Below are 14,772 nucleotides of genomic sequence, written 5' to 3'. Positions count from 1 at the left end.
GTGTCTTTGTGAGACGCAGAGTAGCGGGTCTGACTCTGTACCAGCACCGCCTGGTATATATTGCTATTTTTTTTTTACTGGTGCTCTTTAATTACTTGTTACTTTTATCTCTTATTCATATTTTTTTGAAACTGCACTGTTGGTTAGAGGCTCATAAGTAAGCATTTCACTGTAAGGTTGTATTCTAAGTAAGCATGTCCAGATTTTCAGGAAAAAGTTGGACATTTCACCTAGATATCCCTAATATGATGACTGAGGTGTACAACATAGAAGCTTATCAGGATTTGATCATCTTACTATGCTTCTTCACCCGAGATAGGCCCCAGATTGCTAATCAATAAGTTCTTTATTCTCCAGGCTCCGCTTTGTCATCAACATGGACAACCTCGCAATGAGTAACATTTATCCATCGTTATTTTCCCTAGACTTTTACTGCTGACCTCGTTATGAGCAAAATTGATAAGGACCTTCCCATTTTGGCCCTAATGTGTCTGTTACCTATTTTTTTTACCATCATGGGTAACACCGAAAGCATACCTTGAGTCTGTGTAGATATTAGCCGTTTTCCCTTCATCCTGTTTGCATGCTTCTGTCAAAGCCACCAATTCCGCCACCTGTGCTGATGTTCCTGTAGGTTATGGTGGAAATTACAAGATTATGTTATAATACTATTATTGCATCAAATGGTTGTTTTATGCAACAGAATAGGGGGTTGTTAGAATGCTCATCTGTGTGTGTTCTAGTGAGGATGGGCCTCTGGGAGATAACACTGACAGGAGATTTACGATTTCCTTTGGGTGATAAAATCTAAAGAGACCGCATTCCAGAGCATGATTTAATGTTTCTGTTCTATATGGTACCAGGGAGAGATGACCCCAGGGCCAGACCTTGGTCTCTACACAAAGAGTACTGTTTTTACAGCACATACTGTCGTTTCATACAAATCTTAACCTATTTTTCATACAAATCTTAACCTTGTGACCCATTCTATACATCTGTTGTTCGTCATGTAGGTTGAAAGGGGTGTATCTTGGCTATAAAAGACCTATGTACTTTTGTCTCGGGGCTCTCAACGAATCATCTGTGGGTGATTCGTCGACCAGCCATCGTAATCGTAAAGCACTCAATCAATTGACTTTATATGTGTGTGTTGTATTGACCTGCTCCCTTATTAATAAGTGATTAAAGATTTAGTTTCAGTATAACTCTGACTTGTGTGATAAGTTTGTCTCTCCTCATTTGATAGTAAAGAAATTACCAGAAATTGACCAGAAATCCCGCAATAATGACATACACCAGGTTTCTCTTCTGCTGAACGAATCATGTTGTTGGTTTCACTCGGAACCTGCACAACTCTGATAACAGCCAGTTTATTTTGTTGATCGATGTCTCTGTCCAGTTGTAATGGACAGAGACATGTCGATGATGTCACCGTAGTTTTGTCTCTCCCAATCAGTAGTTGTGGAAACAAATCATCATGTATGGATTGTATCAACTGATGGGTGATTGCCCCATTTTTGGAGGAATTGAGTGCATCTTCATCTTCCATGTCGGGTAACCCACTGTGCCTATCCACCTCTGCTCTAAACCTTTCTTTAAATTCAACAAACAGTTATTTTGGTTATTGGACACATTTTGTTATCTCTCCCCAATTGGTGGTTGCATTGGTCAGTCCCTTAAGGAAAACATGTATGGCTCTCCATCCATCGGCCACATCTTGCTCTTCACCACCAACAACTCTATAAACCTTTTCTTCATGTACACCATGTTCACGGTTGTTCAAAACAAAGGCTAATACCTATAACCCATCATAAGGATGTAGATTGTAGAGTTTCTTATATCGCTTCAAATGGTCCCACGTCTTTATACCCACGTCTCGCGGATACTTCAAAGTCTTTGACCATTCATCCAACTGTTTTGGAGATGCTGATTTATGTGTGATTACTGTCACTGGAGGTTTGGCTTTACTTCCTTTAACAGCCTGTGTTCTGGTTGGCCTAAGACATCGTTCGTCACCGCGGTCAGAATCTGTTGACTCAAAGCCAGGTAGTGCTGACCAGATGCTTGAAACCTGATCTGCCTTGTGCAATTCAGTGTGAGGATAGATGGAAGGAACAGAGAGCCCACAGGTGGGGGTCAAGTCTGACTTTTTCACCTGTGTCTCTGCAATAGTTGTATTTCTCCTTTTAATGATTTGATCTGTTCACTAAGAGCTCTCAAACTCTCTTTATCTCTCTGCAATGTAAACGAGTTAGACATTCTTTGTATTTTCCCCCAAGCTTTTTGTATATTGAACAGATTCCATATTTGTCAACAATGACATAATATTTATTTATTATCTCATGCCTACACTCCTCTATTATGTAATGGTTCTTCACATCACTAGACAGTCAATTTAAAATATTTTTTATGTTCACATACGGAGCAGCCGTTACGCCCTTTTCCAGAGTGGTTTTCTCACTTAGAAATGGCATTAAATTAACTTCAAAAAGGTGTGTAATATATATACTGCTCAAAAAAATAAAGGGAACACTTAAACAACACATCCTAGATCTGAATGAAATAAATAATCTTATTAAATACTTTTTTCTTTACATAGTTGAATGTGCTGACAACAAAATCACACAAAAATAATCAATGGAAATCCAATTTATCAACCCATGGAGGTCTGGATTTGGAGTCACACTCAAAATTAAAGTGGAAAATCACACTACAGGCTGATCCAACTTTGATGTAATGTCCTTAAAACATGTCAAAATGAGGCTCAGTAGTGTGTGTGGCCTCCACGTGCCTGTATGACCTCCCTACAACGCCTGGCCATGCTCCTGGTGAGGTGACGGATGGTCTCCTGAGGGATCTCCTCCCAGACCTGGACTAAAGCATCCGCCAACTCCTGGACAGTCTGTGGTGCAACGTGGCGTTGGTGGATGGAGCGAGACATGATGTCCCAGATGTGCTCAATTGGATTCAGGTCTGGGGAACGGGCGGGCCAGTCCATAGCATCAATGCCTTCCTCTTGCAGGAACTGCTGACACACTCCAGCCACATGAGGTCTAGCATTGTCTTGCATTAGGAGGAACCCAGGGCCAACCGCACCAGCATATGGTCTCACAAGGGGTCTGAGGATCTCATCTTGGTACCTAATGGCAGTCAGGCTACCTCTGGCGAGCACATGGAGGGCTGTGTGGCCCCCCAAAGAAATGCCACCCCACACCATGACTGACCCACCGCCGAACTGGTCATGCTGGAGGATGTTGCAGGCAGCAGAACGTTCTCCACGGCGTCTCCAGACTCTGTCACGTCTGTCACGTGCTCAGTGTGAACCTGCTTTCATCTGTGAAGAGCACAGGGCGCCAGTGGCGAATTTGCCAATCTTGGTGTTCTCTGGCAAATGCCAAACGTCCTGCACGGTGTTGGGCTGTAAGCACAACCCCCACCTGTGGACGTCGGGCCCTCATACCTCCCTCATGGAGTCTGTTTCTGACCGTTTGAGCAGACACATGCACATTTGTGGCCTGCTGGAGGTCATTTTGCAGGGCTCTGGCAGTGCTTCTCCTGCTCCTCCTTGCACAAAGGCGGAGGTAGCGGTCCTGCTGCTGGGTTGTTGCCCTCCTACGGCCTCCTCCACGTCTCCTGATGTACTGGCCTGTCTCCTGGTAGCGCCTCCATGCTCTGGACACTACGCTGACAGACACAGCAAACCTTCTTGCCACAGCTCGCATTGATGTGCCATCCTGGATGAGCTGCACTACCTGAGCCACTTGTGTGGGTTGTAGACTCCGTCTCATGCTACCACTAGAGTGAAAGCACCGCCAGCATTCAAAAGTGACCAAAACATCAGCCAGGAAGCATAGGAACTGAGAAGTGGTCTGTGGTCCCCACCTGCAGAACCACTCCTTTATTGGGGGTGTCTTGCTAATTGCCTATAATTTCCACCTGTTGTCTATTCCATTTGCACAACAGCAGTTGAATTTTATTGTCAATCAGTGTTGCTTCCTAAGTGGACAGTTTGATTTCACAGAAGTGTGATTGACTTGGAGTTACATTGTGTTGTTTAAGTGTTCCCTTTATTTTTTTGACCAGTGTATATATATGTGTGTGTGTGTATAACCCCTTGAGGTCTCTAACCTCATCTTCTAGAACACAAATTGTTTCTGTAAGGCCTGGTTACCCATAAAACTTGTGTTCACTTCAAAAGCTTGTACAATGCTCACAAGGCTTACATTTCCCACACATGTAAAAATCACTACTCAACTAGCAACTCACTTCTATGCAACAGTAAGGTTTCACACCCTTAATCAATTATGGCTTATTGAACTGATAGGGCTTTAACAAAAAGGACTCAAACCTTCAACAAAGGACTCAAACCCCTATACATCACAGATACAGTTGAAGTTGGAAGTTTACATACACATTAGGCAAATACATTTAAACTCAGTTTTTCACAAATCCTGACATTTAATCCTAGTAAACATTCCCTGTCTTAGGTCAGTTAGGATCACCACTTTATTTAAAAAATGTGAAATGTCAGAATAATAGTAGAGAGTGATTTATTTCAGCTTTTATTTCTTTCATCACATTCCCAGTGGGTCAGAAGTTTACATCCACTCAATTAGTATTTGGTAGCATTGCCTTAAATTGTTTAACTTGGGTCAAATGTTTTGGATAGCCTTCCACAAGCTTCCCACAATAAGTTGGGTAAATTTTGGCCCATTCCTCCTGACCAAGCTGGTGTAACTGAATCAGGTTTGTAGGCCTCCTTGCTTACACACGATCTTTCAGTTCTGCCCACACATTTTCTATAGGATTGAGGTCAGAGCTTTGTGATGGCCACTCCAATACCTTGACTTTGTTGTCCTTAAGCCATTTTGCCACAACTTTGGAAGTATGCTTGGGGTCATTGTCCATTTGGAAGACTCATTTGCGACCAAGCTTTAACTTCCTGACTGATGTCTTGAGATGTTGCTTCAATATATCCACATAATTTTCCTTCTCATGATGTTATCTATTTTGTGAAGTGCACCAGTCCCTCCTGCAGCAAGGCACCCCCACAACATGATGCTGCCACCCCCGTGCTTCACGATTGGCGTTCTTTGGCTTGCAAGCCTCCTCCTTTTTCCTCCAAACATAATAATGGTCATTAAGGCCAAACCGTTCTAATTTTGTTTCATCAGACCAGAGAACATTTCTCCAAAAAATACGATCTTTGTCCCCATGTGCAGTTGCGAACCGTAGTCTGGCTTTTTATGTCGGTTTTGGAGCAGTGGCTTCTTCCTTGCTGAGCGGCCTTTCAGGTTATGCTGATATAGGACTCATTTTACTGTGGATATATATATACTTTTGTACTTGTTTCCTCCAGCATCTTCACAAGGTCATTTGCTGTTGTTCTGTGATTGATTTGCACTTTTCGCACCAAAGTACGTTCATCTCTAGGAGACAGAACGCGTCTCCTTTCTGAGCGGTATGACGGCTGCGTGGTCCCATGGTGTTTATACTTGCGTACTATTGTTTGTACAGATGAACATGGTACCTTCAGGCGTTTGGAAATATTGCTCCCAAGGATGAACCTGTTAGGTTGGTGGGGGTAGCTGGTGTATAAAGTCAGGCGCAGGAGAGCAGAGATGAGTGAAACAACATACTTTACTCAACAGCACAAAGTAAACAATTTACAAAGTGCAAAAAATAACAGTTGCCACAAAGAATGGGTGATAAACAGCACCCGGTACAAACGAGCCGGAACATACCGACCTGAACAAATAACAATCACACACAAAGACATGGGGGGAAACAGAGGGTTAAATACATGACCAGTAATTGGGAAATGAAAACCAGGTGTGTAGGACAACGAGACAAAACAAATGAAAAAATGGATCGGCGATGGCTAGAAGACCGGTGACGTCGACCGCCGAACACCACCCGAACAAGGAGAGGCATCAACTTCGGCCGAAGTCGTGACAGAACCAGACTTGTGGAGGTCTACAATTCTTTTTCTGAGGTCTTGACTGATTTCTTCTGATTTTCCCATGATGTCAGGAAAGAGGCACTGAGTTTGAAGGTAGGCCTTGAAATACATCCACAGGTACACCTCCAATTGACTCAAATGATGTCAATTAGCCTATCAGAAGCGTCTAAAGCCATGACATAATTTTCTGGAATTTTCCAAGCTGTTTAAAGGCACAGTCAACTTAGTGTATGTAAACTTCTGACCCACTAGAATTGTGATATAGTGAATGATAAGCGAAATAATCTGTCTGTTAACGATTGTTGGGAAAATTACTTGAGTAATGCACAAAGTAGATGTCCTAACCGACTTGCCAAAACTATAGTTTGTTAACAAGAAATTTGTGGAGTGGTTGAAAAACAAGTTTTAATGACTACTGTCACGGTTATCGTCGGTGAAGGAGGACCAAAATGCAGCAGGACTGTGTTTGTTCATTTTGAACATTTATTAAATCAAAATGAACACAAAAACAAAACGAACTCAAGATATACCGACAGTCTTCTCAGGCTCATACATGCTAGACAAGAAACAATCTCCCACAAATACACAGACAAACACACCCAACTAATATAGGACTTCCAATCAAAGGCAACACCACACAGCTGCCTTCAATTGGAAGTCCACCCCAATTAACCAAACATAGACATACAACCAACTAGATCAACATAGAAATACGTAGACAAGGAACAGTGCCCAAAAACACCGGAATGCTAAATCAAATGCCCTTTTAAGAAAAAACACCACCGCGAGCCACATAAAACAAATACCCTCTGCCACGTCCTGACCAAACTACAATAACAATTAATCCTTATACTGGCCAGGACGTGACAGTACCCCCCCCCCCTAAAGGTGCTAACCCCGGAAGCACCTCAAATTAACAAACCCCCCCCCCCCCAAAAAAAAATCCCCCTAACTAAAGGGAGGGAGGCTGCCGTCAACGACGGCACTGTGCTACACCCCCCCCTCCCCAACCCACCTATATCTGGAGGTGGCTCTGGTTCAGGCAGTTCCGGGCAGACGACCCACCCCGGCAGCTCCGGGGAGACGGGCCACTCGGGCTGACCCGGAAGACAGTCGGGCCACTCTGGCTGGCCCGGAAGACAGTCGGGCCACTCTGGCAGACCCGGAAGACAGTCGGGGCAGTCTGGCATCGCCGGGCAGTCTGGCATCGCCGGGCAGTCTGGCCACTCTGGCAGCTCCGGGCAGTCTGGCCACTCTGGCAGCTCCGGGCAGTCTGGCCACTCTGGCAGCTCCGGGCAGTCTGGCCACTCTGGCAGCTCCGGGCAGTCTGGCCACTCTGGCAGCTCCGGGCAGTCTGGCCACTCTGGCAGCTCCGGGCAGTCTGGCCACTCTGGCAGCTCCGGGCAGTCTGGCCACTCTGGCAGCTCCTGACTAGTGGGTGGCTCTGGCGACTCCTGACTAGTGGGTGGCTCTGGCGACTCCTCACTGACGGGTGGCTCTGGCGACTCCTCACTGACGGGTGGCTCTGGCGACTCCTCACTGACGGGCGGCTCCTCACTGACGGGCGGCTCTGGCGACTCCTGACTGACGGGCGGCTCTGGCGACTCTTGACTGACGGGCGGCTCTGGCGACTCTTGACTGACGGGCGGCTCTGGCGACTCCTGACTGACGGGCGGCTCTGGCGACTCTTGACTGACGGGCGGCTCTGGCGACTCTTGACTGACGGGCGGCTCTGGCGACTCTTGACTGACGGGCGGTTCTGGCGACGTCGGACTGGGATGACGCACTTGAAGCCTGGTGCGTGGTGCTGGTACTGGACGTATCAGCCTGGGAACACGCACCTCAGAGCTAGTGCGGGGAGCGGGAACAGGACGAGTCAGACTGGGCTGATGCACTAAAAGCCCGATGCGTGGCGCTGGTACTGGAGGTATCGGCTTGGGAACACGCACCTCCAGGCTAGTGCGGGGAGCGGGAACAGGACGAGTCGGACTGGGCTGACGAACTGGATGCCTGGTGCGTGGTGCTGGTATTATCTTCACCAGACAAGCTAGCACACACCTCAGGACTATTAATAAACGCTACTCCAGGTGATAACATTAGGACACGCTCTGTAGGGCGAATGTCGTGCTTAAAACACCAACACAGTAGCTCTCTCATCCTTTTCTCCTCCAATTTTCCCATCAACTCCCTTATAGTCTCTGTTTCTCTTTCCTCCACACTAGCTCTGGTTCCATCCTCGGCTCCACCGATCTGTCCGTGTGCCCCCCCAAAAAAAATTATTGGGGCTGCCTCTCCGGTTTAAACGCCAGTCGCGTTCCTCGGTAGCGTTCCCGGTCCTCACCGAATTCCCCTTGCTCCTTCCTCTGCTGCTTGGTCCATTTTTGGTGGGAGATTCTGTCACGGTTATCGTCGGTGAAGGAGGACCAAAATGCAGCAGGACTGTGTTTGTTCATTTTGAACATTTATTAAATCAAAATGAACACAAAAACGAACTCAAGATATACCGACAGTCTTCTCAGGCTCATACATGCTAGACAAGAAACAATCTCCCACAAATACACAGACAAACACACCCAACTAATATAGGACTTCCAATCAAAGGCAACACCACACAGCTGCCTTCAATTGGAAGTCCACCCCAATTAACCAAACATAGACATACAACCAACTAGATCAACATAGAAATACGTAGACAAGGAACAGTGCCCAAAAACGCCGGAATGCTAAATCAAATGCCCTTTTTAGAAAAAACACCACCCCGAGCCACATAAAACAAATACCCTCTGGCACGTCCTGACCAAACTACAATAACAATTAATCCTTATACTGGCCAGGACGTGACAACTACAATCTAAGTGTATGCAAACTTCTGACTTCAACTGTACGTATCACTCATTGCATGCACTAGTTTTAACTTGATTTGGTTCTTTTAAATGACATAGTTCTAGACTCACCCAGGAATAAGATATGCCATCAATCAGGAGATTAATAGTTGACTCCCGTGGTGGGTTGCGCTCAGCCCTCTCTTTCCCCTGGATCAACACACAGTTGATGAGTTTTTCCCCAAAGGGACAGGATATAATTTATAACCCCCAACCCTAGCCTGTGGTTGACCAATTAGAATTCCTTGCAGTAAAATTGGGCAAATGGCCAAATAACAAGTATCCTGTTTCAGGCCGAATGTAGACCATTCGAACCAATGAAAACTTGCCACATGTAGCTATGAGTCCAGGACTGAAACCCCATACACAGATTCTAAACAGAATTTGAACTTAAAAACAACTATTTCCATTGATCGTCAATTCTCTATTGCCCTCTAGTCAGTCCTCTGCGTTGTGTATTATCTTAAAATATTCTTACACTACTTTGAAGAATCTGAAATATAATACATTTTGATTTGTTTAACACTTTTTTGGTTTCTACATGATTCCATGTGTTATTTTATAGTTTTGATGTCTTCACTATTATTATACAATGTAGAAAATAGTACAAATAAAGAAAAACCCTAAAATGAGTTTGTGTGTCCAAACTTTTGACTGGTACTGTATGTATTCCCAGTCATGTGAAGTCCATAGACTAAGGCCTAATGAATTTATTTCAATTTACTGATTTCTGGATATGAACTGTAACTCAGTCAAATCAATCAGTATAGTTTCATTGACGTATGGATAAGAAAATAATTGAAAAACTATATTCTTCAATAGTTCCACCGCTATCTCTTGGCTAGATCTGCATCTACTCAGTCTGCCACTCAAATGCTGACAAGCTTTTGCAAACTTGACTGTATCATTGTTAGGCAAGCCTAAGGATCCGAAACGTATCTTATCTGCCCAACAGCTTATCTTTACACCATTTATGTGCATACTTAAACCAAAGACTGCTGGAGCCACCACCACCAGAGACGCATCACTCTTATCCTCCTTAAAGGAGAAGTAACAGTTGGTCATGTAAACAAACCATGAATAACATGGCCAAAGGCATATTCATTCATTTTCATTAAAATGCCTGAAATATCAAAAGTACAGATATAGTAGGTAGAAAAGGGAGAAGCCCCAAAAGTGGCAGCAATGTTGGCGAATAAGTGACCTCGTCAGCAGGCTCAATTGCCACCGCACACAAGTTCGACAGAAAAAGAGAGCTGGCTGGAGGACAAAATTAGTGAAAAAGATCCTTTCATTCACAAAGCTGTATGAAGGATGAGTAAAAGAAGATGGGGATGCTAGATGCAGCAGTAATCGTTCACTAAGAGCCAATTTATGCTTGATCCGAAAATGTGGTCGGAAGTGCCGTATGGATGGTGTGATGCAAGTGCGGCGCCTCCAGAAGCGCGCAAAGGCCAAATTGAGCTCCGTACTGCATCGCTGTGCACCTCTCAAATTTTGAATGATGCGAGGACAATGTTAGGTCCGCATTAACATGACTGGTTGATGGTAGGTGATGGCAGAAGGTTCTTTATAAACACAAACTCACTTCCTTGACAACTTCCTTCACAACAGCTCTGCGCTGCTCCACGAAGCATGAATGCCCTATCACTGTAAATTCTTCTTGCGCTTCGCGGAGCAGCGCAAAGCTGTTGCGAAGGAAGTTGTCAAGGCAGTGAGTGTGTTTATACAGGACCTCCCGTCCTCACCTACTGTCAACTAATCATGTCAATGCGGAGCTATATGGTGCCCTCCACATTGTTACATTTGAGAGGCGCACAGCAATGCGTGCCTCCTGAGGCGCCACAGTTGCGTCGCACCACCCATACGGCGCCTCACAACATTTTTGGATCAAGCATAAATTAGCTCTTAAAGATCATTGTCTTTTACTGCCAACAGACTCTGGGGAATCTCAATTGCATACCCTTAACATCACCTCTCTTTCTCAAAACCCATTGGATGAGAAAGCCAGAGGTCTCGCCCCTCTGGATCTTTCCTCCAATGGGTTTTGGGGAGGCGAGGAGAGAGGACCCGAGTAGTATGCTATTGAGATTCTCCCATTGAGACTGCCACGGTATAATTAGCATGAGGAATGGAACACGGATGGGAGCATTCAGTCATCTGCCATTTAAACAAAATACTTTTCATGGTTTGTACTTTGAACCAGGCAGCACACAAAGCATATTCATAAAGAAATAATCACATGAGACAACCATTTAAATCAACAATAACCTTTATCTTATATCTTTGCAACGTGACAAAATAAAAACACTAGAGTAGGAGAAAAGCAGTTTTTTGGGAAGGGGGACCATATGCAACACACAAGATCATTATAGGGAGTGGTCTTTACATTGAGACATGAAGACGTGAAGGGGAACAAAGGCCATGTTACAGCACTGTAGGTAGGTCAAGTTGCATGGCAAATGGCACACCATTTCCTATATAGTGCACTACCTTAGACCAGGGTCAAGTAGTTGGAGAGTTTGACAAGAGAGGTGAAGATTTTTTTTTTTTAAGTGCAAGATGGTAGACAGAAAATGAAAAGGAAATAGACATGGTGATTATTATATATTCTTTTTTCAAGTAACAGATAGCTAAGGCACTTGCGAAACTAAAACATGCAAAACATACTTTGGTGTCCCATTTTATTAAAGCTTCAATAAACTTAATGACTTGAATCAGAAGCGTTACAAAGAAATTGAAAAGGACTCCTTTGCACTTGTGGACATAATGAAATAAATAGGAAATTAACTGTAGTGTAATTGTAAACCCCAATCATAATCCAATTCACTCAAATAAACACAGTATGACCTGGACGTTCATCTTTCTTTATATTGGGTCTACGCTGACCCATAAAGTGCATCTTTGGACGAATGGGCAGAAAAATACCGATTTGAATGAATGAATTCTCCTCCAGTCCTGTTGAATTAAGGGTTGGACTGGTTTGGGTAGGTTTCTGGTTGTCTGGACTTTAAAAAAATTAAACAAAATAAAACCCGATAACTAAAAAGTTATTTTGAAAACATTTAAAAAAATTATTATTTAAAGCCATGTGATTTCTGCTCCCCAAAGGCCATTGCATTTGGAGACCGGTGGAAACGAAAACAAATATTCACAACGCAAACCGAACCTCTCCAGCTTTTCTTTAGACAGTTAAAAACTTAATTAACCACCATCCCCCCCCCCCCCCCCCCCCCCAACAACATTTAAACCAAGAACATTAACAACACTAGCACATAACAGGTTGAATAGGAATGCCATGGCAATAATTGTAGCGACTGCTCCACTACAATCCAATAACAAAATGGCAGGTGCAAAAAAAAAAAGATACATTTCCATTATCGCTACTGTATGCTTTAGTGGTCTGACATGGTGATTTGAACACTTACACAGACCTGTACCAAGCTGTGATCATTAAGAGAACCTCATTTCTCTAGGCAGTGTTCAGTGGTGGCGCACTTTTATTTGGTACGGGAGTCAGCGTGCTGAGAAGGCAGCGTTTGAACAGTCTAGCGATACTCCGAGCGTTAACCAAGCATGCAGGAAAGGAAAGCCCCGTGAACAATTAGTAATTGCGCTACCCATAACGCAGGATGGGGAAGCCGCGAGTAGGGCTAGGCACCTTATTGAACGATTAGCAATATAAGGTCTACAAATAGAGGGATGGATAGAAATAAAATAGGGAATAACAGTTGGTTGCTAAGGCACAGTTTTACCAAGCGTTTGGCTCTATTGCCATCTTTCCTGTACTCCCCATCCTCTTCCCTCCAACTAGTGTGATCTACAGAGCAGTGAAACCCATCCAGCCCATGTAAGGAGTGTGTCCGTGTGATCTTTAGCATTACTTGTGTATATATTATTCAGCTGTGTGTGTGTGTGTGTGTGTGTTTGTGGCCTTTCCACCAGCAATTCTGACTTACTGTGGCCTCTTGGACTAGGCCACATGGGAAAGTTATTCTTCACCATTGCAGACACATCCTCCTTGGTGTCTCTGTAACAAATCAATCCATTTTGCTGTGGTGGTGGTTGTTGTTAAGCATTGTGTGGCCATTGCCATTCTGTACAAAGCCATTTTTCGTTTTCTCATGGTCTTCTTCATCCCCGTCTGAATCAGTCTCTTCCCTGTCGCTCCTCTCATCTTCAACGATATCCTGATGGGAGAGAGAGTACATTTAAATGTATAATTTAGCAGATGCTCTCATCCAGAGCGACTTACAAATCAGTGAATTTAACTTAAGGTCGAGGATCCGACTTTTCTGGACCCCGCTTCCCGGCAACTGGGGGTCCCGGGGGTTCTGCGCATGTGTGGGATTCTTTACTTTGCGCACACTCTGCTCTACTCGTTTGTGTCAAATCGGAGGGCCAGTTGTCCGGACCTCTGGCAGTCTCTATGGGGGTGCCACAGGGTTCAATTCTCAGGCCGACTCTTTTCTCTGTATATATCAATGATGTCGCTCTTGCTGCAGGTGATTCTTTGATCCACCTCTACGCAGACGGCACCATTCTGTATTCATCTGGCCCTTCTTTGGACACTGTGTTAACAAACCTCCAAACGAGCTTCAACGCCATACAACACTTTCCGTGGCCTCCAACTGCTTTTAAATGCTAGTACAACTAAGTGCATGCTCTTCAACCGATTGCTGCCAGCACCCTCCCGCCCGACTAGCATCACTACTCTGGACGATTCTGACCTAGAATATGTGGACAACTGCAAATACCTAGGTGTCTGGTTAGACTGTAAACTCTCCTTCCAGACTCACATTAAGCATCTCCAATCCAAAATTAAATCTAGAATTGGCTTCCTATTTCGCAACAGTCTCCTTCACTCATGCCGCCAAACATACCCTCGTAAAACTGACTATCCTACCGATCCTCGACTTCAGCGATGTCATTTACAAAATAGCCCCCAACACTCTACTCAGACTACATCCAGTTTGCTATCACAGTGCCGTTCGTTTTATCACCAAAGCCCCATATACTACCCACCACTGCGACCTGTATGCTCTCGTTGGCTGCCCTCACTACATATCCGTCGCCAAACCCACTGGCTTCAGGTCATCTAAGTCTTTGCTAGGTAAAGCCCCACCTTATTTCAGCTCACTGGTCACCATAGCAACACCCACCCATAGCACGCGCTCCAGCAGGTATATTGCACTGGTCCTCCCCAAAGCCAACACTTCCTTTGGCTGCCTTTCCTTCCAGTTCTCTGCTGCCAATGACTGGAACGAATTGCAAATATCTCTGAAGCTGGAGTCTTATATCTCCCTCTTTAACTTTAAGCATCAGCTGTCAGAGCAGCTTATCGATCACTGTACCTGTACACAGCCAATCTGTAAATAGCACACCCAACTACCTCATCCCCATATTATTACTTACCCTCTTGCTCTTTTGCGACCCAGTATCTCTACTTGCACATCATCATCTGCACATCTATCACTCCAGTATTAGTGCTAAATTGGAATTATTTCGCCGCTGTGGCCTATTTATTGCCTTACCTCCCTACTCTTCTACATTTGCACACACTGTACATGGATTTTTCTGTTGTGTTATTGACTGTACGTTTGTTTATGTGTAACTCTGTGTTTGTTTTTGTCGCACTGCTTTGCTTTATCTTGGCCAGGTTGCAGTTGTAAATGAGAACTTGTTCTCAACTGGCCTACCTGGTTAAATAAAGGTGAAAGAAAAAAAGAAACTCCCTTCACATCAGTCAATCGTGAATGCTATTTCTTCACATTTACCAGTGAAACATCCATGCAGCATCTGCATACCAACCATTTGATTTCAAATCAGTTTCATGGGGATGTGCATTTAAATCTTCTTCAATTATATGCTACAGTTTCTAAGTAGCCTTTAACTCAAGATCTTAAGGCGTATCCCCGTGAAACTGAT

At 44.4% G+C, this 14,772-nt stretch overlaps 1 protein-coding gene across 2 annotated transcripts in view; it reads right to left on the bottom strand.

Moving 5' to 3' along the window:
• Positions 1 to 11,098: 11,098 nt before the first annotated feature.
• cers2a (ceramide synthase 2a) overlaps positions 11,099 to 14,772 on the bottom strand; it is a 45,307-nt gene continuing 41,633 nt past the window's right edge. For both annotated transcript variants that reach the window (XM_014142064.3, XM_014142063.3), the window contains exon 11: positions 11,099 to 13,034. In XM_014142064.3, the coding sequence (XP_013997539.1) occupies positions 12,885 to 13,034 (150 nt within the window). In that variant the 3' untranslated portion in view covers positions 11,099 to 12,884. The remainder of the gene's footprint in view (positions 13,035 to 14,772) is intronic.

Source organism: Salmo salar, chromosome 14 (assembly GCF_965601325.2).
Source record: "Salmo salar chromosome 14, fSalSal1, whole genome shotgun sequence".
NCBI classification, from domain to species: Eukaryota; Metazoa; Chordata; class Actinopteri; order Salmoniformes; family Salmonidae; genus Salmo; species Salmo salar.
The sequence above is the reverse complement of the archived record's forward strand: the minus strand, read 5'-3'. Positions and strand labels throughout refer to the sequence as shown.